We start from the raw sequence: 27,479 nt of genomic DNA on the forward strand, positions 1-27,479 counted from the left end.
CATTATACTCCATCTTAGCACCTTCATCTCCTACAGAACACGTATTTCAGTTAAAAAAATATTTTTACTTTAAGTATTAACCTTTTTTTTTTCCCATTTCCCCTATCAGACTCTAAGCTCCATGAAGGCAGGGTCCATTTCTGGCATTTTTTTCTACCTACGGGATCTAATGTAGCCCTAGCACTACTCATTATTATAGGTTCCATAGATGAATGAAGTGAAGTCTAAAAGGATAGTCCACTCACATTTTTCTAAATTATCCTATTTGACAAGACCAAAGCCACATCTAAAAACCTGTAATACCATAAATTTGTATGAAGTAATAAATTCTATTCTATGCTCCCATTGATTCTAAACGGCATTTATGAAATCACCCAATTCATGGGAAAATATCAGTGTTGAAGATAGTAGAATTAGGTGCCATCTACTGCTCTTCCTTCTGCAAAAAATATGATGTCAACACTAGGGACAAGGACATCCAAGTAAAATCCTTTGAAAAACCATGGGAGAACCTCCTTGAAACAGAGATAATCTTGGTGTAGCAGTAAGGATTTTCCAGAGGAACAGACTAATGGAGTGTGTGCATGTGTGTGTGTGTGTGTGTGTGTGTGTGTGGGAAAGAGAGAAAGAGACAGAGAGAAATATATTTATTTTAAGAAACTGGCTTATATGATTGTGGAAGCTGTCAAATACAAAATCTGTAGACTAGGCATGAGACCTATAGGCAGGAGACACAGGAAGAGTTGGTTGCATCTTGAGTTCAAAAGCAATCTTCTGGAAGAACTGTCTCTTCTTGCGGTGGGGGGGGGGGGGTCAATGTTATTCTTAAGGTCTTCAACTGAATGCATAAGGCCCACCCATATTATGGATCTGCTTTATTCAAAATCTCCCGATTTAAATGTTAATCTCACCTTAAAAAAGAAAAAAAAAAGAAACCCTCACAGTATCATCCAGATGTATTTGACCAAATATGTGTACTGTGGTCCAGCAAAGTTGACACACAAGATTAGCCATTATACTTTATTAAGAAGACCCCACATTGTCACTTACATTTACTCAATTTATCTTCTCTGGCAAAATGAAAGACATACAACTGAAAACTTTTTATAAATGTCATCATAAGATATAAAGGCATGTACTTTTAAAATGAAACATCATTTTCTGAGTGACTAATAAGCATTCATTTGAATGCATACATAAATCCACTAAGTTTTATTGCCAATAGTCAAAATCATTCTTTTCCCTTTGTTTAAGTTTATGGCCAGAATAACAAAACTCTATCAAACTTTACTATTTTCTAGAAGCTTAGCAATACTTGGAAGCCTACCTTTATGAAAAATATGTTTATACAGTGAATTTTGAGCATTCAAATAAATTCAGAATAATTAATATAACATATAATTTATATACAAAAATTACCCATTTACTATAACTACAAAAATTCTGCTTACATGCAAATGCCAGTGTGTCTGAAAATCTTCCTATTTAGAAAGGGTTCTCAACATTTGAAAAACCTTCCCAAACCCCTATAATTTATAAAGATTTATCATCTCTGCACTAAAATATAATTCTGAAAGCAATGTGTACATGCTGATGTCTTTTAACCATATACTGATCATCAAACATAAAAATCTCTTCCTTAGCCAGGATTCCAATGTTTAAGAGGCAGGGACTGTTTCTTAGTTCCCATAGATTGAATGTTTGCCAAAATTCAAACATTGAAACCTTAGCCACCATGTGATGATAAATGGAAGTTGGGCCTCCGGGAGGTATTTAGCCATGAAGGCAGAGCTTTCATGAATGAGATTAGTGCCTTTAAAGGTTAAAAAAAAAAAAAAAAAAAGACCCCAGAGATTATAGTGATGGTTGTTCGAGAACCAGAAAGTGGGTTGTCACCATACACTGAATATGCCAGCAATTTAATCCTGAATTTCCTAGTCTTCAGAACTGTAAAGAATGTAAATTCTGTTGTTTATAAGGGACTCAGTCTATGGTCCTGTGTTAAAGGAGTCCAAATAGTCTACAACATTACTCAAATAAATTTCAGAAACATGTATTTCACAAAGCACGTAAAGATTCTGAGATGTACTAATGTTAAAAAAAATTGTTTAAAAATCCAGAAATTCTTAAGCTCATTCTCCTAAGAACAATTTTTAAAGGTAATCTATTTATATCTCAAAGAATTAGTGTTCTGCAGAACATGCTCTAGTTCCCAAACCTGGCTGAACATCAGAATCACATGGGGAGTGTATTCAAAATATAGCTTCCTAACTCTCATCCCCAGAGTCTCTGATTCAATACCTCTAGAGTGGGGCTGCAAATCTTTATTTTCTTCCAAAGTGCTAAGGTTTTTCTCAGGATCATATTTTGTAGCACTTAGCCCAGAAAGTTTATATGCAGTCCCATAAATATGGCCCCCTCTTCTACTTCCAAGTTAAGGACAGGGAATGTTTTTTATATTGAACAGTAGGCCTTCTGCAATGCCTTCCTTCTAAAAGAAAGTCAGTAAGAGTTTAGTGGTGAATGACTATATGTGAACAATGCCAGACTGTTCAACTCAGGTTAAACTCAGACACATTTATGTTCAGGCTACTATAAGGGCACCCTGGACGAAGATGAAATCTAAGGGCACAAATACAAAGACTTCCAGATCCACAGTTAACAAGTTTGCAGGCTCTGCCCAAAATGCTAATAAGCTTTAGCTCATTACTATAACAGAGCCTCTAGAAACACATTTGCAGAAAAGATATTAAGTATCAGCTAGACCAAGGTGAGAACTTTCAGCTACTGATCTTATGAAACATCAGAAGGTACTGGCTTATGTGAACTATTCAGAGAAGACACAGGCTTATGAAGCAGCAAGGTGGGGCTGTGGCTGCATGAGATGTTAGAACTCCTTTTGAATAATGCCACTGAAATCTAAATCAAATCTAAAAAGAGGAAGGCAGAGATATTTACATGCCAAATTTCCAGCCATCTTTCCCCTATTCTGCAGAACCCTGGGATAAGAGTCCTTACTATAAACTGAGGAATATGTCATAGGCTATTCAAGGGGATGACTTTTCTAATTCCTGGAGAGGCCCAAAACTATTAAGTGACGCACCTTAAAAAGGTAACCCATGTGTCTGTACTGCACAAGTTCCCATAAAGGGATAACATTATAAGGTGGGTGGCAAATAAGAAGCATCTCTAAACATGTGCACATAACTGGGAGAACCTCTTTACATTTTTTTGGTAGCAAGCAAGAATAACCAACACTGAAACCTAAGGAAGAAAAAAGGGACTCTATAAAAAAGAATCTGTGCAGATCATGGGACAGATGTGAGAAAGAGGGAACCTAGCAGTTCCAATAATCCCCAGTAGCAGATACCACTGGACAGTCTAGCCAGGACAATAACAAACTAAAAATAAATAAATAAACCTTCCTATATCTTCATCCTGCATGATTGAGCTCAAGATTCCACATAAGAAGAGAGTCTAATAATCCAAAAGTCCAGAGGTGCAGGACATGTTGCACATTGGTATACTGAGGCAGAAGGAGGGGCCTGGCTGAGAAAGTCACCAGAAAAACTTCCTCACCCACTTCCTAGTTGGGAGTGGGCAGATTTATCAACCGAAAAAACCTTGAATAGTGGAAGCAATTTTGCTGTTGAGAAGGTGAACTGACTCCTTCCTGTGAATTAAAAGAAAAAAAATGTCCACTACACTCTCAATAGTTATTATTTAAAATGTTGTTAAACAGCATTAATTTAAAAAAAAAACAGCATTAATTTATCTTCAACAACATCTTAGGACAGCAAATGCTATTAGCAAAGGAAGGTACTTCAGTCACAGGAGAGAGATGAAATGAAGCTAGAAAATATGGTAGATAGGTGGGCACTGGACACCTTGCCATGTAAACCTCTGACATTTCAAATAAAATATACTTAAACTAAAAAAAAGGAATGTCTTATACTTAATTGAATTGTCCATTTGGTAACCTATAGCCATGAGACAATTATTTTCATACAGCAATATAAAAATCACCTTAATTACTTTGTGAGATGCATTTTTTTCATCATATGCATAAGAACCTTTGTTGTTTGCTCATTTTCTGAGTTTTTTAATTTAAGCCCCAAATCACTTATTAATCCCTATGCATACTGAATTTAAATATGAAATGCATTAAACAAGTATAAATATTTCATACAAATAAAATGAAAATGCGGTGTTCTACCCAGTTTACTGTTATCCTACATAATTAACATGAACCAGAATAGAAAATAAGAACTAATCATAGGTCAAGGATACATCTAAAAGCATAGTACAAGTTATGGATACCATTCTGCATCCCACCCCAAACACATCATTCAGATCTCACATTGAATTCAGATAGATCTTTAAAATTTGACAATCTGATACCATCCTGGCCCTTTAAAATCTTACAATGGCTTTCTATGGTCTAAAGGATATGGCCCAATTTTCTCTTAATCCCCAAGTTGTCTCACATGCTACAGATGCTACTTCATACAATTCTGTGATAAACAAATCACAATCATAAGTAATGTACTTGTTCTCTGCCAGATCCTAGGGCATCATTCTTATTCTAGTCTATGAAATTGTATAATGAAAAGACTCTGCTGCCACATGCCCACATCCCACTGATACCCAGCTCTTTGTCATTCTCTGGAGATACTATTTTCTCTCATGAGCCATAACACTGTGCACACTATATCCTCTTTAAGTGCTCTTTCCAAACTCAGTATGCAAATACTGTCCATCTTTCCACTTCATCTCAATTATCAATTCTTCCCCATAATCTCCATGCAACTGGAGATGGAGACACCATAATATCCCATTTTACATTGTAATTTGAATTTTCATACTAAATAAAAGCTTCTTAAAAGCTTATATAACATGTCTTTTAACACACACACACACACACACACACACACACACAAAGAAGTTTATCCTTAAAACTGGATATGCAGAAATTCACCAAAGGCTGATCAATTACACTGATAGGTAAAATGGTAGATATTGTACTTGAAGTTCCTAATCCCAGCACAGGCAAGAATGGCTTGAAATACTCCATCACTAAGGACTTCAAAAATAACATGATCAGAACATATTCCCAAGAAATGCAACAGCTTCCCTACAATGATTTCTAAAGCACTGTCTATCCCATTCACATTGACCATATTCTACCAGAATTTCTAAAAATGTGTTTGGTGTGTGTGTGTGTGTGTCATATCCACCATATTAGATTCTGACTCTCGTTTGGGCAAACATTATTGTACCTATCATTAATCCTATAGTATCAGGTCCTTAATATATAATTAAGCATGTTGAGTATATACTTGACACTTGGGCCTAGTAGCAGATAACCAGTTGGTTCAGTTAGTTAAGAATATAAGTCAATGCCTATCAATCTTTAATGTGAATACAAATGAAGATCCTGATACAGTAGGTCAGAATGGCAGCCTAAGTTTTGTATTTCTCACAAATTCCCAGGAAATGCCAATGGTATCAAGGTCTTGGGCAAACTTCCTTCTCTGAATGATATTCTGTCCTGAATTATAGACTGTATATTTATACTGTATACATAGGCCCTGCTAGAATGGATGTTCCTTCCTAGTCAATGAGAAATAGAGTACATGACATCAAGGATCAATAGCAAACTCAAATAATTGATAGACAATTCACTGTATTATTTTCTGATATAAAGAAAACAGTTCTTGGGGCAGCCCAGGTGGCTTAGAGGTTTAGCACCGCCTTCAGCCCAAGGCGTGATCCTGGAGACCAGGGATGGAGTCCCACATCGGGCTCCCTGCATGGATCCTGCTTCTCCCTCTGCCTGTGTCTCTGCCTCTCTCTCTGTGTGTGTGTGTCTCTCATGAATAAATAAATAAAATCTTTGGGATCCCTGGGTTGCTCAGCAGTTTAGCGCCTGCCTTCGGCCCAGGGCATAATCCTGGAGTCCCGGGATCAAATCCCACATCAGGCTCCCTACATGGAGCCTGTTTCTCCCTCTGCCTGTGTCTCTGCCTCTCTCTCATGAATAAATAAAATCTTAAAAAAAAGAAAAAGAAAAGAAAAGAAAACAGTTCCTTACACTCTCTTAACTTACTGAGCCAGGTAATTCTAGTAATTGAAGATGGTGTAATCTATCAATGAAAATATGTTTCTGTAGTTCTTTCTAAGATCTAAAAGCCTAAAAAGGCAGAAATGGCAAGATTTCTACCATCCTTTCCATTCAAAGTGTATCCTTTAGGACTTTCACAAATACTTGGTCCGGTACTCTGAAGAATCACTTAAAAATTGTAGTACATAATGCATTCTGGGAATAACTTAATGACAGATAATACTAGGACAGTAATGATTAGAAGCCTGCAGTCAGGATAATTTCCATAACAGAGCCACAACTTAGATTCTACAGGCTATAAGTAATGGATAGAAACCTGTCAAGGAATTAAGATTCTGATGTGAATTAGTTTAGTAGATAGCAGAGGGAAATGTAAATCACAATGGAATCCAGTAGATAAGTTCTTATTTGTATGTGTTAGAAAAATAGGAACATAAAAGTAATTAAGAAATCTAAGTAATGAGGTTAAATGATTAATTATCAACAAAACAATATAAAAGTATTATTTGAGTTCCATAAACCACAGAGTAAACATAAATACAAGGAGAAAGCAGAGAAATATTCAAAACAAACTTACTAACAATGTTTCCTTCTTTAAATGTTATATTAACAGGAAGTAAAATATGAACAACTTGTTTCTTTTCAAATATGTAAAACTCCTTTATTGTAGGCATATTAATAATACACCAGCATTATGTTACATTTGCTAAGTTTTAAAATACAAAGCACCCATAAAGAAGCTGCTATTCTCTAGAAGAAACAGAAATTCATTTCTCAGTAATGTCACTATTATAAATAAAAAGATGTATAAATCTTTTGAAAAATTTCAATCATATCTGACTGAAAGCAACTTGAAACATTTTTTATATTTCTACTCTGTCACATGTCAGCATTTCCTTTTGCAACATAGCAAGATAGGCTATAGCTGAAGTAAAAAGAATACAGATGAGAGCCTATTCGGTAATTCATTCTTTTTTAAAATTTTTTTTTTTTTTTTTTTTTTTTTTTTATTTATGATAGGCACGCAGAGAGAGAGAGAGACAGAGACACAGGCAGAGGGAGAAGCAGGCTCCATGCACCGGGAGCCCGACGTGGGACTCGATCCCGGGTCTCCAGGATCACGCCCTGGGCCAAAGGCAGGCACCAAACCGCTGCGCCACCCAGGGATCCCTCATTCTTTTTTAATAAACAAGACTCTTAACCATAGCCAAAACCATTTCTCCAAAATGAAATTTCAAATAGTGCTAATCACATTTCAGTTCTGATATGGTGGTTCTCTATAATAGTCAACCATAAAACAACACACTATGGAAATGTTGCCTTCTTTTGTTTCTACACAGCCAAGAGAGATCATAATATCTACCCATGGATAAAGACACATAAATATAAATCACTTTATTGACTATTTTAAAAGAATGACATTTCAAGTTCGTAAATTATAACTGTCACGTTTCATCAACATAGGTATCATACTGAATAAATGTGTGAAAAGAATAGGATCATGGGGCGCCTGGGTGGCTCAATGGTTGAACATCTGCCTTCAGCTCAGGTAGTGATCCTGGGGTCCTGGGAGTCCCGTGTAGGGCTCCCCACGGGGGAGGCTGCTTCCCCCTCTGCCTATGTCACTGCCTCTCTCTCCTTGTCGCTCATGAATAAAAAAATAAAATCTTAAAAAAAATAGGATCATAATAATAAGCCTGGCATTTTAAGGGATGGTCTAATTATGTGCCTGGCACTAGGCTATGTGTATATATGATTAATTCATTTTAGTCTTCACAACCCTGCAAAATTTTCTCCATTATACAGGTAGGGAAAACAAAGCTGAGAGTGGTTATATAACTTACACTAATATTACTAGTGGTGGAACCAGAATTTGAGTCATCAAATCATTCTGAATCACCAAGTATGCCTGCAGGCTCTCTTTTAGAACATATAAAATAGTGTTTTCCATCTGCAGAGATGGAACCCTAACCTAAAACATAGAATTCGTCATTTTGGGATGTGCATTATATTATGTTCCTTTTCTTAAGAGTTAAATCTTAATAGGGGCAACTGGCTGGCTCAGTCAGTGGAGCATGCAACTCTTGATTTCGGGGTTGTAATTTCAAGCCGACAGTAGGTGTAGGGATCACTTAAAAGTAAAATCTTGAAGAAAAAGAGTTAACTTTAGAATACTGATTTAAGGAGTTACATTATAGGAAAACTACTAAAATTTGTCAAAATTTATTAATTAAGAAGAACAGACGACTGCTGCTCTAAATAACAGTAACATTTTAAAAACTATTAAAGCACAGAATATAAACTACAATATGCTGATAAACTGCTATTAATAAAGGTGAGTAGAGTTATTGGAACTATGAATTCATGATAACTCTATGTTACATAGTGCATATACAGACGTTACCACCACCTTGAAAATATCCAAAACTGTCACAGTGGCTCAAATTCTGACCATTAGGTTCAAAAAAAAGAAAATGGAAAGGAAACACTAGGAATTTTAAAGCAAGAACCTACTAACTGGTGAATGAAACCTGGAAATGTGCTAAAGAAAATAGAATGTCTTCAATGTGCTCAGAGTACAGACGAAATTTACTGTACTGCAAGTAAGACAGTCAACATTCCACAACTGTAACACAGGAATCTTCACAAATGTGATTTTGCTGAAAGGCGTATCACCAACACATGTGACAACGTTATCAAAGCAGGTAATTTTCTATTACACTTACCTCCCAGTTCCTTAGTCAAGAATGTAGGAAAAGGTGAAACTAAGAACAGAGAAGATGTGAAATACCCATACTATTCTCTCACCAAAAAAAAAAGTCTGTTGGGGTAAAGAGGGCCTGGGAGGTGGGGCGGGGGTCGGGGAGGGAAGGAGAAAAACTTCAGAGCCTCTTTAAGAATCTACTCAAACTGTTAAATATATACTTTGAATGGTTTGTATATAACTTTATTCTAGTTCACAAACAGTAAGAAACAGCAAATAGAAATGGCTAGTTCACTAAAGCAAGGAATCAAATATGATCACTAAAAGGCATTAGAAAGCAGACAAAGGTCATTCAAGGTAGGTACCCACATCGCAGCTGCACTTGATGAGATCCTGTTACACAGTCCAGTGTTATCATTAAGTATTTCAACAAACATATAAAGCATCCATGTGTACTATGTTCTGTGTAAATTGCAAAGATCATAGTATAAGGCTAATTTTTTAGAGCTTAGAATGTGCTATGAACACTGTACTCATCTTAAATAATTACCAATTAACGTTCATAGCATCTCTATAAGGGAGGCATATTCAACTTCACAGATTTTAAAAACTGCTTTGGGAAGGGTTTAAGAACATGTTCAAGATCATACAGCTGGTAAGTGCAGAACAAATCTAGGTCTGTCTGAATCAAAGGCCCAGGCTCTTGTCTAAACTTTTAGCCTATATTCATCATGGTGCTTCTGTGCTATCAGGAAGTAAATCATATTCTGCCTCCTGTTTAAGGGATAAAGTAATATTTTTACAGATTCCCATTTAATAATATTGTTAAAGACAAACTTCTATTTATAATTACTTACTTCTGAGAATTCTAGATAACCATATTTGTATTATAATTTTTACTATGCATTCAAAATGTGACCTGGGTGCCTAGGTGGCTCAGTCAGTTAAGAGGCCAACTCTTGATTTCGGCTCAGGTCATGCATGATCTTGGGGATGCGAGATGGAGCCCCACTTTGGGCTCTGCACTCAGGAGGACATCTGCTTGAGATTCTCTTTTCCTTTCCCTCTACCCCTATCCCCATACTCTCTGTTTCTTACTCTCTCTCTCAAATACATAAATCTTTTAAAAAATAAAAAATAAATGTGACCTAGGTAAACATTTTCTTTTTAAGGCTGTCATTCACCTAATTAAATGCAGTAAAAGTAGTCCTTGGACTTGTAATTAATTTGCTAATCTGTGAGAAGTCTAGAATCAATAGCTAGCTAACAGCTAATCAAATGAGTCACTAAAGGCAAAAAATATTCATATTTATATTTCATAATTGAAGAGCAATCATAATACAGATTATAATACAAATTTGTACAACTCAAAATGATGGCAGTGTGCCTAGAATCAAGCCTCATAAAACATATTTGAGGATTTGAGTCACATCATTATTTTTTTCATTTTTCTTCTCCTCCAAACTGGACCTATCTCAGCATAAGCACACTCGTAACACCTGTCCTCACTGGAAATTTCCATGACAAACTTAAAAGGCATAGGCAACATAAATTATCAAGGTTTCTATTAGGACAGTTGTACAAGGTACAAATTTTTACACCCAAAAGTTCAGCTCAAAGGTGGACAGTATATTTTACTATGGTATAAACAAAAAAGACTTCTGTATGCATTTTTTTTTAAACCTCAAGATCATTATGGAATTAGTAGTACTTCTGCTATCCTAACCCACATTTTCTCATGAACCAAACTTTCTTCCCAGAAATGCACCACTTTTATTTAATTAATAGTGATAAATGCATATTTTAAGTGTTATAAGCTGAAATTGACCCTGTCCAAACATGGAAAATATTTTCTCTTTCCAAACCATGAAAACTGCTGACTCTGGCTTTAAATAAGCCAGAAAAAATAAAAACTTATCTAAAAAGGAACTGATCTCACAGCCAATTCCTGCTCTTCTAAGTTTCAAACCCCAAAAATCTTTCTCAAATATTTCCTAATTACTCTCACTGACTTGTTTACTCTACTTATCACCAACTCCTGGTAATATCATTAATGCTCTATGAACATGTATTTCCTCAGCTTAATTGTATCTTTGCTGTCTACCATGTTTTAGGCAAGAGATATCCAAATATGAATATCATTAATCAATTAAAATCTGTTTATTGGAAGCTTACTAGAATTTAGGCACTGAACTAATAAGTATTTTGCAAGCAGTACTCCAAATAATCTTCATAAAACTCCTATGCCTTTAGGTACTATCCAATTTTTAAGATTTATCCATCATAAATTAAGATTTATCAATCCATAATAATCCATAAATTAAGTGATTTAGTTTATTATATCTTTTAATTATCTGAACAACCCTACAAAATGCATATCATCCCACTATACAGCTAATGAAACTGAAACCTAGAAAAGGTAGGTAGCTTGCTGTGACACAATTACACAGATAGTGCAAAATGGATCTAGGACTGGTGAGCAATCTGTCTGACTCCAAATTTCAAGCCCTTATCTGCTGTCTCAAGGAACTTTCATGGTACTATGTGACATACAAAATAACATTACAATGTAGTAGGTAAGGGCAATGAATGTCCCAATCTACCCAGGACTTTATGGTTTTAACAATCAATGTCCAACATCCTAGGAAACCCTCAGTCTTGGGAAAACTAGAAGGGTTGATCACCTTCATGACAGATGTTCTATCAGTGGCATGGGAAAAAAAGAAAATAGGAGTCCCTACAGAAAAGGCAACCACTATGCCTTAGTAATACTGAAAGAGGCTTAACAGAGTGGCAATTGAGTTGAACATTACACAAACTATAATAAACATGGTGGAGAAAGATGGCAAGAGTAGACCAAACAAAAAGGCAACATAAACAAAGGTATGCAAAAAAATCACTTGCCAGTTTCCAGGGTGGGCACCTACACCACAGATCTGGAAAGGGGAACACAACTGGGAAGTGCAAATGGAAAGGAAAACATCATCGAGGAGCGACAAAATAAAAGGAAGTTAAGCATGAGGATGTGGTTTTCACTTCCACTTCTCTTCACATCTCTAGAGAGATAGGCTTTCAAGAAATGAGAGCTTCATGTTATGATTTAGTGATGAAGATATGTGCCTTGGTAGGGAGATACCAAGTGATTCCTGACTGGGAGTCTGACTTGCAACAAGCAGCAAAAGATCTCACTCTCTAGTCATTCTCATGGTGCCTCATGCCCTTTCTGGAAACAATTACTGTGGACAGTAAGAGTCTGTGCTCTTTCTTAAGTAGAAGAGCATGTTTTAATCCGTAAGTAGGATATAGAGTTTCACTCAGACCACAAGGCACTAAGAATGGGATAGTACCAGATAATAGAATATTCCTAAGCACTAGAAAGAAATGAGAGACAGAGAAATATGAAGAGGCAGATTATGGAGAATTGTTAGGGCAGTGAAAATACTCTCCATGATACTATAATGATGGATATATGTCATTAAACATGTATTTGTCCAAACCCATAGAAGTATAACACCAATGGTTGTTTATACTAAGATAAACTATGAATTTAGGGTGATTATAATGTGCCAACGTAGGTTCATCCTGGGTAAAATATGTACCATTCTGGTGAGTGGTGTTGATGATGTCTAGGAGCAGAAGTATATGAGGAATCTCTGTACTGCCCTCTAAGTTTTTATATAAATCTGAAAGTGCTCTAAAAGTCCTGAGAGGCACCTGAGTGATTCACTTGGTTAGGCATCCAACTCTTGGTATCCATTCAGGTCACGATCTAGGGGTAGTGAGATCAAGTCCCACTTTGGGATCTGCACTTAGGGTAGAGTACACTGGAGGTTCTCTCACTCTTCCTCTGCTCTTTCCCACACCCTCGCCAAAGGAAAAATAAATAAAATCTAAAAAATAAATAAATAAAGTCTTAAAACCAACACTAGAATGACATAGTAACAAAGGCCAAAATTAAAAGGAAGAAAGGGAATAGCCCTTTACCAGGCAAATAACCTACACACACACACACACACACTACATACACACATACTCCTTGCTCTATACCTAGAAAAAGGAAAATAGAGAATTGGCTGGCAATCTCACGTTCATTTAGTAGAAATCTGTAGCTTCCCACTTATTGGGAAATCTGCTAGTTATTCACCATACCTGTTTTCTGCGCACTCAGTGTGACTCCATTTCTTAGCCTCCCTTGCAGAAAGGACTGGCCAAGTAAAGGAGTTCTGCCCAATGGAATGTGGGTAGAAGCCATGATAATTACCCCCAGTAGGAGCCTATAAAATCCTCCTGTGAAACCTGTCAGTACAGTTCTCTCCTCATACCCCATACACCTTGTCTGAACAAGGAGTACTCGGGACTTAGAGATGATAAAGCCAGGAGAGGGTAAGAAACCAGATTCCTGAAGTGACCCCATGGGAAGCCTTCAATCAGAATTATGCTGTGACTACTGAACTACCCCACATGAGCAAGAAGGAGAAAGCATTTTAAGTCACTGCAAATTTAGAGTTTACCTGTTACAGCAGCCAGAGTTAGCTTTTCATTAGACCCTGTGGGACTCTGCTCACTAGGAGTCTAAAAATATAATAGTAAGCAAATGTTAACCTCTCTATCCTCCTAGCTCATTAAATCATAAAAAGGGACTTAACACACACAGACACCCATATAAATGGCATGGGTATGACAAAATTTGGAAACAAGGTAAATTTAGGGGAAAAATACAGGGTATTTCTTAAAACAAAAGGTTCAGGGAAGTTAGGAGGAAATGAAACAGGGTCTTTTGAGAAAGAGGTGACTGATAAGCATACAAGTGTATCTGCCAACTACATATTGAGAACACATGTGTCATTAATTATTTGGGGAGATGCCACAAATACACACCGAACAAGAAAAAAATGACTTATAATACTGCAAAATGAATTGTCTTAGCAAAAAAGTACACTCTCACTATTAACCATCTCACTTTTTTACCAGGCTATTTGAAATAAAAACTGTAAGAGGTATTTTTGTAAAGGACAAATACACAGGAAAGGTGAGACAAGGCAGATTTTCTAATATAAGTGGGACAAGATAACAGGATGAGACCAAGAGGGATCATTTTCTTTTACAGGATGCTCGATATTGGTTGAAGTCCCTTTAGTCATGTGGTAAATACTCAAAAAAGTTTTGCAAAGCTGAAAGGACAAGAAAAGAGTTTTCTTTCTTGGGAGCTGGGGATGTTGATGAAGTACAATGCTTTTCATCAAAGAAAAATCTGAGGAGGATATTTTAGCTCTGAATTTACCAGAAAGAATATTTGCTTAGGCAAAGAAATGAACAGGAATTTCTCTTTATTTACTGCAGCATAAAAATGATAGCCAGGGATTCCCACAATAAAAGCTAAAGAGAAAGGTTATAATTGAGGGCACAGATTCTGATCATCTGTTTATCAGAAGTGAAAAACCACTGTAGTGGAGAGTCTTACTTTAAATATCTGATCCAAGTAAGTACTCAATATAAACCCATAGCATATCTAATTATCATTATATTTTAAATTAGATGTAATCTTTTTTCTTCTTTAGGATTTTTTAATTCTCCTCCGACTTTTTTACATAGAAAGAAAAAGTGGTCCAACGGCTACAGTAAGAAAAGTACTAAGGAAAGAATAAACAATATAATGAAGCTGTTAAGAAAATCAACTCTAGAGCCAGAGAACTGGTTCAAATCCCAGCTCTGCCACTTACTGGCTATGTTGAGCAAATGACTTAATTTCTCTACACCAAGTTTTCCTTATTTATACAACAGAGACAACTAAGAAGGGCAAAGTGCTTAGTAAAGTATCTCAAAAATAGTAAGGGCTATCTATATATGTTTTAACTGCTTCTATTATCTTTTTCCTTATAACTGTCCTGGTTTGTCTGCCAGGAAAACCAGGGGCTGGGGGAAGGAAGGGTAAGTAACATTTACTGAACATGGAGGTAATATCACACATAGTAATCAAGTGTCAGAAATGCTCGCTGTTCACCTAATCGTTTCTTCTCCTTCCTGGACAGACAACTATACATATTCCCCAGCCTCCATTATAGTAAGATCCACCTACATACAATGGAGTTATGGCCACTGAAATGAAAGCAAAAGTGATAAGCATGATTTGCAGGTCTGAACAATGAACATTCTCCAAGTTCTTTTTCCTTCCAAAGCCTTGATGCATGCAGATGAGCATGGTGACCCTGCTGAAGAAGAAAGACAGAGATCATGGAGGAATGCTTCCAGAATCATCCAGTTGGGGACTTAACACGAATGAGAATATTCCATGTTTGAAGAAGTGCACTTTTTGGATTCATCTGTTATAGCTATTAACCTGCCTTAAATTAAACAGATAAGCTCTATACCTATACTCTCATGTTTAATCCCTACTATGATTCTTTGAAACAAATGTCCCAATTTTACAGCTAAGGAAACTGAGACTCAAAAAAGTTATGGCACTATCTTGTCCAATATCATGAATGTAGTAATTGGTAGGGCCACATCCAGGTTAATCTGCTGCAAGGTTTTTTTTATCTTTCCACCATCCGCACAATACTGCAACATGGAAAATGTCTTTCTTTTCCTCACTCTTCCTGGTTTCCTCACTTTTTAACTTTTTAACTAGAACTTCAGTCTAAGTTAAAATTTCATTTTTTTCCTTCTCTATACCCAATTTGGGAGATCCAGGATGACCCCTATATCACATTCATCTCTTCTGCCTCATTCTGTCCACATATGAGTTCATGACCAGGAAACAGTGTTCTTAACCCATCTGTTACAGGAGATACAGATTTCTAGCAGTTTTCCAACTGGCTACCGTATCAAAGATGGTGAATGGCAAAGCCAGAAGTAAGAAAAGAAAGTTAAAAACTCTCCAAATCATCAGTGATTTCCAAAGTGGGGTATACACCACAAGGGCTATGCAGAGCAATTCGCTGGAATGCATAAAAATATTAGAACTTCTGATTCATAAGTTTTGCTTTATTAATCCTTTACCTTTTTTCTGTACCTATTTTATAATACAAGTAGTATATCAACATAGTAGTATATATGTATAACTTATTAATAAATTTTATTGAGTATGGCCAAATTTTCTTCTGATATTATATAATAAAAAAATAAAGATCAGTAAGTCTGGGTAACAAATCTGGTCTCCCTCACCAGACTTAAGATACTGTGTTATGGAAAAATAAAACAACAAAACTTTCCACATCTGTTTATACAGGCATCTTCCTGCTTACCGTAAGAAATAGACTAATTCAGTTAAAATATAAAAGCATATTTCACAAAAGATTAAATTTTTTAAATAAAAACCAAGATTAAAACTATATTATGTCTCTGTCTTTGAATATAACAGGGAAGAACCCAACAAATTAAACATGGCAGAAAATTCGGAACTATAAAGGGGAGTTTTCTGCTGAGAAGCTCAATTATTCAGGTTACCTTTATTTTTTAAGAAATCAATTGAAGTAACAGATGTCCTGTGTACCTTTCAGAGGAAAACTAGCCAAAATATTTAGTGCTTAGAGGAAAAATAATTAGGAGACCTACTTCTGAATAAGAAAAAGAACTAGAGAGGTGGAGAAAAAAGCTAACATTATTTAAAAAGTTTGCTCTCTATTCACTGTTAATGTCCCACCAATATGAAATGACTATGGAAAGAGGTGCTGAGCTGACTGAAGGAGACAAAGTCTCCCAAGTTAATGGAACTAGAAACTGCTTTTAGAAAGGCTACCAAAAAGAAAATCTGCCTCTGCTGAAATTTTCATATAGCTCTGCCCTGCACGCTTAAACAATAGGTCTTTTCTCTTATGAGTCTTAGCCCCTAATTTAAAAAAGATCAGTTTTTCCATCCTCACCTCTAACCTGACAGGGTCCACAATGAAAAATAATGAAGTTTACCACCGTGATCCCTTCATATCAATCCAGAGCAGCTGAAGTTGGTTTAAACAAACAAACAAACAAACAAACAAACAAAAATCAATAGTATTTTATAATGTGGCAAAAATAATATTCCTATGGAACTTGTTTCTGGTTCTTAGCAAACACTCCCACCACCCATTGTGGAGATTCACATAAGTCTTGAATGAATCAAGATGATGATAGAAAAATAAAGTTATGAGTGAAATGCTCATTTTCTCATGAATGCCACAAAAATCACCTCGAGGTGTCAGTCTCTATGACACAATGCTCTTTTTCACCCACTTGGATAAAGACAGGGAGAACAAACTTGCCAATCGCAATAATCTAAATGCTTCTGCAGGGACCTGCCTGCTGGAAATCTACCCCACTCTCTAAAGGGCATAAACCCTGAAATACAAAAATGAAAGCACATTCCAAATTATTGCTGCAAGTGTCCAAACAAATCAATTACATGGAATTATTCTCTGAAATATCCAGCTCCCATCACAGTAAACTGCAGATGCTTCCCATGCAATTAAAAGACGGTTATTCAGACAGACATGTCCCCGCCCCTATGTTGATTTCAGTAGGAAAGCTAGAAAAAGTTCCAGGTGCTTTCCTCCCAGGAGCTCTTCCTTGCAAACCAACCTCCAACACACCCCAAGATCCACCACCCCACCTCCACGCAGACCACTCACCCAAAGTGATCAACCACACTAATCTGCCCTACACGACTACCTCCGCAAACCTTTTCGCTACCAATCTGGAGACCGCCCCGCCAGCAACCAACCTCCTTAGCTTCGCGAAGCGCTAAGCAGCCTCCTTGCTGGGAATCCGCTGTGCTGCAAAATGTTCTCATGCATCAGACTCCCTGACTGGTTCAGAAAGATTGAGCAGCCTACGTCCTCTTACCCTCACCTCCACACCTTTCATAAATAATAGAATATATAACGCGAATCACAAAGACCAAAAAAAAAAAAAAAAAAAAAAAAGCCCGCACACAGGTTTTGAGCCCTCCTTTCCAGCAGGAGAGTGCGGGCTGGTTCTGCGGGGTGCGTGGCGCACATCTCCGTCGACGTCTGGGATGTCTGGGTCCGAGGAGGAGACAAGGCGGTGGTCTTTGCATGCAAAAGAAACTACAACCCCCCCCCCCCCCACACACACACACACACCACCACCACCACCACCACCAGCACCACCGAAGTTGCTGGAGGTTATTACCCCAACAAGCCCCCGGGGCAGGGAGCCTGGGTAGACCAGGTACGCGTCAGGAAAGCGGGGACCTGGACGGTGCGACTCGCCGCCGTACCCCGGGGGTTCAGCACGGAGCCCGGGGCACAGCCGGCACCGTCAAAACCAGTGTCTGTTCCCACAGGGCTCCTTCCACCACCGCCACCGGCTCCTGCTCCCTTACGTCCTAAATCCCTTCGAACAGCCGCCCAAGTTCGCCCTTCTCTACGGCGGGCTCCACAGCTGGGCAACCGGCGCCCCGCGGGCGGGGGGCGGGGGGTCAACCTCGCCCAGACCCGGGCGCCAGGAGTGAGGGCGCACGGAGACGGGGCAGGAGCCCGAACCAGCTGCTTTTCACGATTCCTGAAGCGTTACGCGCTCTGGGCTACTCGTTCGGCGGCTGCCTTGCAGGGCAACAAACTTCTTTCCTGACTGGGAAGAAGGGTCGCCGCGGGGTGAAGGCTGCGTCGTCGGTGCCCTGCCGCCTGCAGGGTCCAGGGCGCTCAGTTACGGCTGCGCCGCCCCCGCCGGGCGGCCGGGCTCGAGGCAGTACGGCCCTCAGCCCCCGTCCAGCCCCAGGCAGCGCCCCCTTTGCACTCCGCAGCCTCGGAGCACCGTGGTCCGGCCCCAAAACCCGAGAGGCAGAGCGCCCGGGGCAGCACGCGCGCGCCCAGGCTGGAGCGGACCCTGCCTGCCCGCGCCTCACTCACCTCAGCACCTGAGCGCGGCGCCCGCGACAGCCTCCGGGTGCGGCGCCGGCACGGCCGGAGGGTCCCGCTGGAGTGGCGAAAGCTTCCTACTTGCGACCAATCCCGGTGTTGAACCCGGTGCTCGGTCGGACGCCGCGCTCCCCTCCCTCCCCTCCCTCCCAGCGCTCGCGGCAGCTCCAAAAACCCGGCGCGGCGGAGTTGAGGCGGCCGGTTCCTCAGCCTCGAGGAGGCGGAGGCGCGTGCAGGAGAGGAGAGACGCCGGGAGGGCGGGAGCCGGCGCGCTGCCGGGCTGAGCATGCGCAGTGCGCGGCGCGAGGAGGCGCGCGCCCGGGAGCAGCACCTGGCCGGCCCCGGCCGCGAGAGGAGGCCCCCAGCGCCTGGCGCCCCCGTGGGAAAGGGCGCCGCGCCTGGACCCGGAGCTCGCGACGACTGCCCGGCTCCCGCGCCGAGGTTTAGAGGACGTGCCGCTCAGCGACGGGGAACAGACAGCGCGGTGCCCCCGTCCTTTGAGACCCGGGTAGTGGGGCGCGAGGGGGCGCGAGGGGGCGCGAGGGGCGCGACCCGCGCGGTCCCCAAACCTCCGGCCCTGCGGTAGCCCGGGAATTTGAGGAGTCTGTACGGCGCCCTCCCCAGGGAAACAGACGCTGCTGCTCTGAGGCTGAGAATTGCCGAGTACGAGGGGTGCAAGTGACGGACCACAGTGAACTTGAGAAGCCGGAAGAGGGGGCTTTTGGAAGGTCTTACCTACTTGTCCTTAGGCGAAGGACACTGGCCAGACAGGCAGTGTTACCGACCTGGAGACTCGCTCGTCCAGTGCGCTTTCAAGCTGGAGTGTGTGTGTGTGTGTGTGTGTGTGTGTGGAAAAGGAAACGGCCGCGATGTAATATGTACAAGGATCAATCTGGGGTGGGGGGGCGCGCACCGTAAGCTTTGTTATTCAAAAGCATGTGCTTTGGAAAGATGACGTTACCGTGATTATTCTACAGTAAGAATCTCCTGTTTTCTTGCAGAAATGGCTCTCTTCATCCCCAAGCCCAAACCTCGGGGTAACCGTAGAGATTGGCAACAGTGCCCCGGCCCCTCAGGAACCCAGTGCAAAGTGAGTCTGACAGGCTGAGGAAAGCCAGCCCGGTCGAATTCGTTGGCATGCATTCCCAGCAACCCCAAGAGAAGCCCGGGCGCATCTCAAGGGAAAAAGCCCCAAGGGCTTTGCTGAACCCCAGTCTTCCTGTCCGTTGTTGAGCAGTTCACAGCTACGTAAACAGCTTCTGACCATTTCCACAATCATGTAAACCTACACTGACATCTCCATTATGTGGAAAAGATGTTAACTGGAAAACTATTTTTAAACTACTGTAGTAAGCAACCAACTCCTACAAATACATGCAGCTGCCTTGTTCACACAGTTTTGTGTTCTTTGGGGTTTTTTTTGTTTTTTGCTTTTTGTTTTTTTTTTTATTCCTATTCAGGCAGTGGGCAAATGCAGAAGTGGTGATGTGTATTGTGGTCAAAATTTTCACCACTTGAAATTCCATGGCTTTCCTTGTTGCTGAAATTAACGCTAACGAAAGGAGTTTTTGCTATTGTTCCCCCGATTTCCTGATGGCTTAAACCTCCAGAGAGATTTTAAGTCCCCCTCCCTTGCCTATGTGGTGGAATTCTCTAATTCAGGCACTTCTGCAAAATGGGAATGTTGGTAATGCAAGAATTTTCCATGGTAAATAACTAGTTAAGATGAATTGTTTTTACTCACTTTAAAGGCTTTTGTGGTCCTGCCAGAATCATGACATAATGTAATGACTTCAGATTTATTATTTTTCTGCCCCTAGTCACTTAAAATTATACATATGATTCTCAGTAAAAATGTATATATATAAGAAAACAAATGCCTAGCCAGAACTTCTCCAGAAAATATTCCAATGTATACTATGCATACTCTTAACATGTTCAGGGAAAAAGGTGATATTTTAAACTCAAAATAAAATTTCAAAGAGAAAAGAATAAAGTAGGCTGTCACATTCTACCAAAAAAAGACTACAAATTGAAGCAATTTTCAAAGTTCTATTAAGGTTTAACGCAAAGTCCCTTAACAGTGTTTTCAAATTTCAAATTTAAATGTTTTTGTTTTCATTCTGTTCTTTAACCCTTCTTCTGTATCTATTACAAGCTAGACATTGAATTCTATTAGGCACTAGGAAACTGAAAATGACCAAAACTTAGTATCTGCTCCACAGTTTAGCATGTAGTTGGAAAGACAGGCATTATATATCAGGAGAGACAGATTTAGGTCGTGTTGAAGGGATGTCAGTTAAACATTATGATGAGAGGCATTTTTTTTTTCTTTTCATCAATAGGGCTACACAGATCAAATGCTACACTTGATCAGCACCTCCCGAACGTTTTCCAAGAGCCACATCTCCTATATTTCCCTGAGAAAAACAGTGGCTAGTTTAAAATACAAAAAATAACTCAGTCCCTTTTTTCAATCCCACAGGAAAGACATGAAGCTCAACTGCCACCTCTGCCAAGAAAGAAAGCCTCTCGCTGACGCTCCCAGGATTGGAGAGTGTTCTTAGGAGAACCAGCCCTTGCCAGGAGACAAGAATGATTTATTTTGAAGACAACATCTTCACACGTGTGTCCCTGCATATCCGGGACCCTGGCTGTGTGTCAGTTTCTTGCTCAGGGAAGCTGTCATTGGGATTCTGTGGGGGGAAATGTTCCAAATGAATCAATTAATGCTGCCAGCAACAAGTTCAATACCACTGCACTGAGTGCCCCTGCTTTACATCAGTGCATGAATGAATTATTGGTGCTCATATAATTTTCAGATCATCGTTATAATGCAGTAGAAAATTTCTTCTGCCCAGGTAGCATCTAAGCAGAGAGCTGCAATACCCTTCCCCCCTTATACTCCCTAAAATAATTACTTACACATATATGTGAGGTTTTACTTCCAGATCTTTTAATATAAGACTCTCTATGTGGACTCAAGGTCACCTCTTACACTCATTAAACCAATCTGAACAAAGTGTGATAATTCTTAAGGGAAATCAACGCTGGAAATGCTTTTGACTTTTTGGAGACATGGGCAGAATTCATCATCAGGTTAGACTCCGCATGCAACAGTACTGAAAGCTCCACATAGAGCATCTCTCTGTCTGCTCTTGTTATTCCTTTCTGCCACATCTGGGGCAGTGTGTGTGTGTGTGTGTGTGTGTGCGTGATGGGGGGGCAGTAAGGAATAGCTTTTATATAGGAGGAGGAAAGAGGAAGAGCATCACAGGAAAAAAAAAATGTCTCTGACCATATCTAATTTGATTCAGTTTTCTCCTTACCCCTGGCCTCTGGTGGGATTTAAACAAACTCAAAAACACCACCCTCTTTGTTCTAAATGATTTGAATAAGGTCATCCAATGGCAGGGGTGAGAAATGAGAAAAAAATGCACCTTAATTTTGTAATTTTTATTTATTTTAATGTATTAGGTGCCTGGATAGATCTTCAAGTATAAAGCACCACTTCTATCCTATCCCCATTTTTAAAACTACTTTCAAATTCACTCTAATCAAATGCATAAAGCATTATTTTTTAAAGAATTGTGTCACGAAGAGCTTTGTGTTCAATGTTGTAACAGTATAATAAAACAGCTCAGGTAAGGACTTTTGGATCAGCCTTCCTAAATTTCCTTCTATGCAATTGTTTTAGGTGACTGATTGATGCTTGAGCTTCAAACTAAGGGCATCAGAATAATAATGGCCGCATAGTGTGATAATGATAATTAGCACACAAAAGCACAGTTAATTGCCATGAAGGTTGTGACATAGACTGACAAAGTAAACTAGAAGCCTCACACCCCAGCCAAGACTCCTTTATAAACATGGCTGTGAGACTCCCACTGAATTTAAGCATAATGAAGTGGAATTAGGAATCAATCACCTGTGCTACCCTCCACACTTTTTCCAGATCCTATTAAATTCTTTACATAAAATGCAAAAATAAAAGTTCCGGTAGTCCTTACTTTGAAAAAGTATTTAGTTGATTGTTGTTGTCTGCAGTAGTTATGTTCTATAAACTCTGTGAACACTGAATTAGTGACTACTAAAATGACTGCTCCTAGGGGAAATAGGTTCCTGGGACTCTCTGGTGACAAGATTTTCATAAACCAATCAATACCAAACCCCGTTTTATGTGTACTTCTGCTTAACAACACCTTATTTAATATATATTGTTGATTCATTTAACTTTGAACTCACAGCCAGCAGCATACTCCTGCTGGAACAAAGCTTATCCAGCATGTATTTTCGCTCTAAGGCACAGAACTTAGGAGCGAAAGTGGCCTTCTTGCCCTTAGGAACACGAGACAGCACTTCAGCATTTTACTTTGGGCTACTTTAAATGGCATGATAACCAATAAAAAGCACAAAAATTTGAAAAATGTGACGCAAATGAACTACAAAAGAGAAGCTGCTTTAAAACAGGAGAGATAAAACAGGAAGGCAGAGCGTCATCTTCAGGTGTAAAACACCACTTGTATCTTATCCCTGTAGACCTGTATACTTCAAGGGGGAAAGGAGGCAACCCAAATTTTTCACTGCCCTATGTCCACAAATGACTGCAGAAGTGCCACAAGTATTGACTTTGGGTTTACAAATAAATCTTAGCAAGTAGGTAATTTTGCAAATAAATTTTACATATGAAAATATGGAATCTGTGAATAATGAAGATGACTATACCAAGTATCCCCTTCAAATGCTAGCCACATTAGTCCGTATGGCATATGTAATTCAGTTTACAGATACTCAATTTACACTCAATTGTTTTAGAAACATGTTATTCAGAGGAAAAAGGTATATTTTGTACTATCAAAGACTGTCTTCTGCCAGTTTCTTCAAATAACTTATATATTATAATCACATAGGATTTATCTGTTTATTATAGACCGCAGCCACTTTTTGATTTCCAAAGTGAATTTTGTTTTTGTTATTCTTTGAAGAATAATAAAATTGTTTTGTAACAATTGTTCACAAAGCAAAATAATTCCAAAAAATAAGGTAAAGTTAAGGATAAACAAAACTAAAGTTCTGATCTTGGACCCAGAACAAGATAATCTTAGATGAACATAAGATTGGCAATTATCTATACAGAAGGCTAGATGCAGAGGAAACCAATCCATGGGCTGAAATTAATCAGTCAGCTTCTACCTATCAAATTTTTTTTGTTCTATTAAAAATACTTAGGAAGTATGGGGAGCCCAGGTGGCTCAGCAGTTTAACACCTGCCTTCAGCCCAGGGTGTGATCCTGGAGTCCTAGGATCGAGTCCCATGTCCGGCTCCCTGCATGGAACATGCTTCTCCCTCTGCCTGTGTCTCTGTCTCTCTCTCTCTGTGTCTCTCATGAATAAGTAAATAAAACCTTAAAAATATATATTTAGGAAGTAAATGGCTTGTATATGAATCATTTACAAATATTGTTAACAATTCAAAAAAACCCCAAAATATTGCTAACAACTCAGGTTAAAGTTCTCAGCCCATGTGAGGAATTTTTATAAGATACCTCCTACCAATCCATGCTTTCTGGTATTCATGTCCTTATTTAATTCCTTTCCTTTTAACTATTGGCTAGACTTATTGATTCACTATTATTGATTTACTAAAATGATGGATGTCACTTTCAACATTAGGTTACACAAAGACTGTGGCTTCTATCTTGATTTCTTTCTCTCTCTCTCTCAGATTGCCATCTTCCACATTGTGAAGAGAATCAGTCAGCCTATGGAAAGGCCCACATAGCAAATAACAAAGACCTGCTGGAATTCATGGAAAGGAGTTGAGACTTGGACCTATTGAGTCTACCAATGGCTATGTAAGTGACCTTGGTAGCAGATTCTCCAGTCCCAGTGAAGTGTTAAAATAACTGAATCTCTGGCCAATGCAATGACTTTGGCTTCAAGAGAATCCCTCAGCCAGAAACACTCCCACTAAGAGGTACCTGGACTGCAGACAAAAAATAAAAATAATTGAGCAATTGGTGTTTTTTAGTTTAAGACCCTCTGTTTTGTTGCAGTTTGTTACATAAATAGCTAATTCACCCCAAGATGTTCTGATTTAATAAGTTTGGGGTAGGGCTTGGATATGTGAGTTTTACAAACAAACCAAGTGATTCCAGTGCATGTGGTTCCTTGACAACTCTTTTAAACCCTGGTATTTTTTTTTTAACTGGACAGAAACTTTTTATCACATGACAACAAAATTCAAGTCATAGGAAGCTTGCACAGTGACCCACTTGTAACTCTGTTTGCTGAGCCACCGGTTTTAACATATGTACATTCACTCAAGGTCGAACCGTCGGGGCCCGAGCAGGCCCACGGGGGCCCCTTCCAGGAACCTTCCCGTCCAGTAGGCGTCGGGACCCCATGCACGTGTTAGCGATTACTGCAGGATCCGCAGGTGGTGGTTAATAAAAACGCAACTTGATCTCTGTCCACCAGGAGGGTGCAGAGGCGGTGCCCTGGGCCAGAGCGTGCCTTCGACAGGAGCTTCGAGTAGCTGGGCGGGAAGAACCTTCTCCGCAGATACTTGAGAACGTACAGGGGCAGACAGCAGTTTAGCGCCGCCTTCAGCCCAAGGTGTGATCCTGAAGACTTGGGATCAAGTCCTATGTCAGGCTCCCTGCATGGAGCCTGCTTCTCCTTCTCCCTGTGTCTCTGTTTCTGTCTCTCTCTCTCTCTTTTTCTCTCTCTCTGTGTCTCTTATGAATAAATAAATAAAATCTTAAAAAAAAAAAACCTGGTATTTGGAGATGAAACAGTTACAAAGAAATTAGAGAGTTAATCCCATCATACATCTTTCATTTTGTCCTAAACAACTGAGACCATATCCATATAAGCACAATTATATATTTTCTAAAATATTTTTGTATTGTATATATTGTTTTAATATCATTTTCGTTCATTTACAATCTATCCTGCAGTTTTTTTTTCCTATCACTAGTTTTCCATGCCCTAATTTTTTTAATAATAAATTTATTTTTTATTGGTGTTCAATTTGCCAACATTCAGAATAACACCCAGTGCTCATCCTGTCAAGTGCCCCCCTCAGTGCCCACCACCCAGTCACCCCCACCACCTGCCCTCCTCCCCTTCCACCATCCCTAGTTCGTTTCCCAGAGTTAGGAGTCTTCCATGTTCTGTCTCCCTTTCTGATATTTCCCACTTATTTTTCCTCCTTTCCCCCTTTATTCCCTTTCACTATTATTTATATTCCCAAATAAATGAGATCATATAATGTTTGTCCTTCTCCGATTGACTTATTTCACTCAGCATAATACCCCCCAGTTCCATCCACATCGAAGCAAATGGTGAGTATTTGTCGTTTCTAATGTCCATGCCCTAATTTTTAAAATCTGTTTGATATTTCTTTTTAGAATACACTGCAAATTAATCAATTTTCAACCAATTGTTGAACATTAAATCATGTGTGTTTTGCCATGATAAATAAGTCTTTGATAAATATATTGAAGTTAAATTTTACACACATCCTTAATTATTTCCTCAGAACAATTTCCTGGAATTTGAACTACCAAGTGAGAAGGATTTTGATTTTGTTGTTCTTAATTATTAGATTCTTTCAGGTAGATAACCATGATTTCCAAAAATTAAAGGTAGGTGAGAGCTCTAGATCTTATTCTCAACACCCTCAAAACAATGTAGTAAATTATAATAAAAGAAAACTCCAGTCTAAATGCTGCAGATATAAGAACATACCAAGCAGACATTAAAAAAAAAAAAATCATTCAAACTGTGAGCTCAGCCAAGTGCCAACTCTGTCCTCAGACTTTTCAACAGCACTTTGAATGGAAGATTCACTAGAGGCAAATGCAACAGTATTGCAAGGGCAGAATTGAGTTAGCATTTTAATTGTAGTCAGGCAACAAAATGCGCCAAAAGGTGCTCATAGAATTAACTATAAGCATAAGCACAGGACATCATTCCCAGGAATATAAGCTACTGGGGCACACCAGATTCTCATATGATGCTCTGCAGAGCAACACTTACTGCAATATTGTTAGTCAAACCCGTATCTTGAGTACCACTCATTTCACCAGTGAATAATCATTGCTACCTTCAATTATGCCAATTAACAAAGCTTTTATCATTGATCTTAAATAAAGTTAATTGAATCTCATGTGGATTTCTGATAAGAGGCTTTTAGATGCTAACTACCTGCTTCTGGGATATATATTCTTGATTAGGGAACTACAAATGTTAACCAACCCTGGCAAGAGGGTAGGTTAAAACCAACCCTCACCCACACACATGCATACACCATACATCACTCTAAACTAACATTTTTAAATAAATTGAATGCAACATGGCAAAGTAATGCACATTTCAAATATTACATTTATTTTGCCAAAGTTTGTGTCAATTTACCTTTTCATTTGTGGTGTATTTTCCCAGTTCCTTGCATATTTGCTGAGTAATATAATTTTATTTGTATCTTTTCAAATTTGTTGATGTAAAGTGTTTCTCATTTTTCTTTTCTTTATTGTAACGAGGTCAACTTTTTACATATGTTCATTTGTTATCTACATCTTATGAAATGCCAGTTTGTGTTCTTTGTTCATTTACTTATTTGAGTGTTAATCTTCATCTTAGAGATTTGTCAAAGTTTTTGACGTATTTAAGATAAGATTTTATCTGTTGCAAATATTTCCCTGTGTTGTCTTTTTAACTTGAGATATATACATATATTTTACATTCTTGAATAGTCAAAATAGATTAATTTTTTCTTTATATGTCTATC

At 39.0% G+C, this 27,479-nt stretch overlaps 2 protein-coding genes across 7 annotated transcripts in view; one reads left to right on the forward strand and one right to left on the reverse strand.

Annotated features, from left to right (window-relative positions):
* Positions 1-19,504, reverse strand: part of CNTN4 (contactin 4) — a 927,650-nt gene extending 908,146 nt beyond the window's left edge. For 3 of the 6 annotated variants that reach the window (XM_077858026.1, XM_077858019.1, XM_077858024.1), the window contains exon 1: positions 18,674-18,926. The gene's annotated coding sequence lies outside the window, so the exon portion shown is untranslated. Of the gene's footprint in view, positions 1-18,673; positions 18,928-19,417 lie in introns of those variants that run through there. The other 3 variants (XM_077858031.1, XM_077858030.1, XM_077858022.1) reach the window with 2 other exon arrangements.
* Positions 18,969-26,040, forward strand: LOC144291088 (uncharacterized). Its single transcript, XM_077860837.1, has 5 exons — positions 18,969-19,190; positions 19,684-19,772; positions 21,168-21,781; positions 24,408-24,537; positions 25,163-26,040. Exons 1-3 carry the CDS (start codon positions 18,969-18,971, stop codon positions 21,247-21,249), a joined length of 393 nt encoding a protein of 130 aa, XP_077716963.1. The 3' UTR covers positions 21,250-21,781; positions 24,408-24,537; positions 25,163-26,040.
* The last annotated feature ends 1,439 nt before the right edge of the window (positions 26,041-27,479 follow it).

This window comes from Canis aureus, chromosome 19 (assembly GCF_053574225.1).
Source record: "Canis aureus isolate CA01 chromosome 19, VMU_Caureus_v.1.0, whole genome shotgun sequence".
NCBI classification, from domain to species: Eukaryota; Metazoa; Chordata; class Mammalia; order Carnivora; family Canidae; genus Canis; species Canis aureus.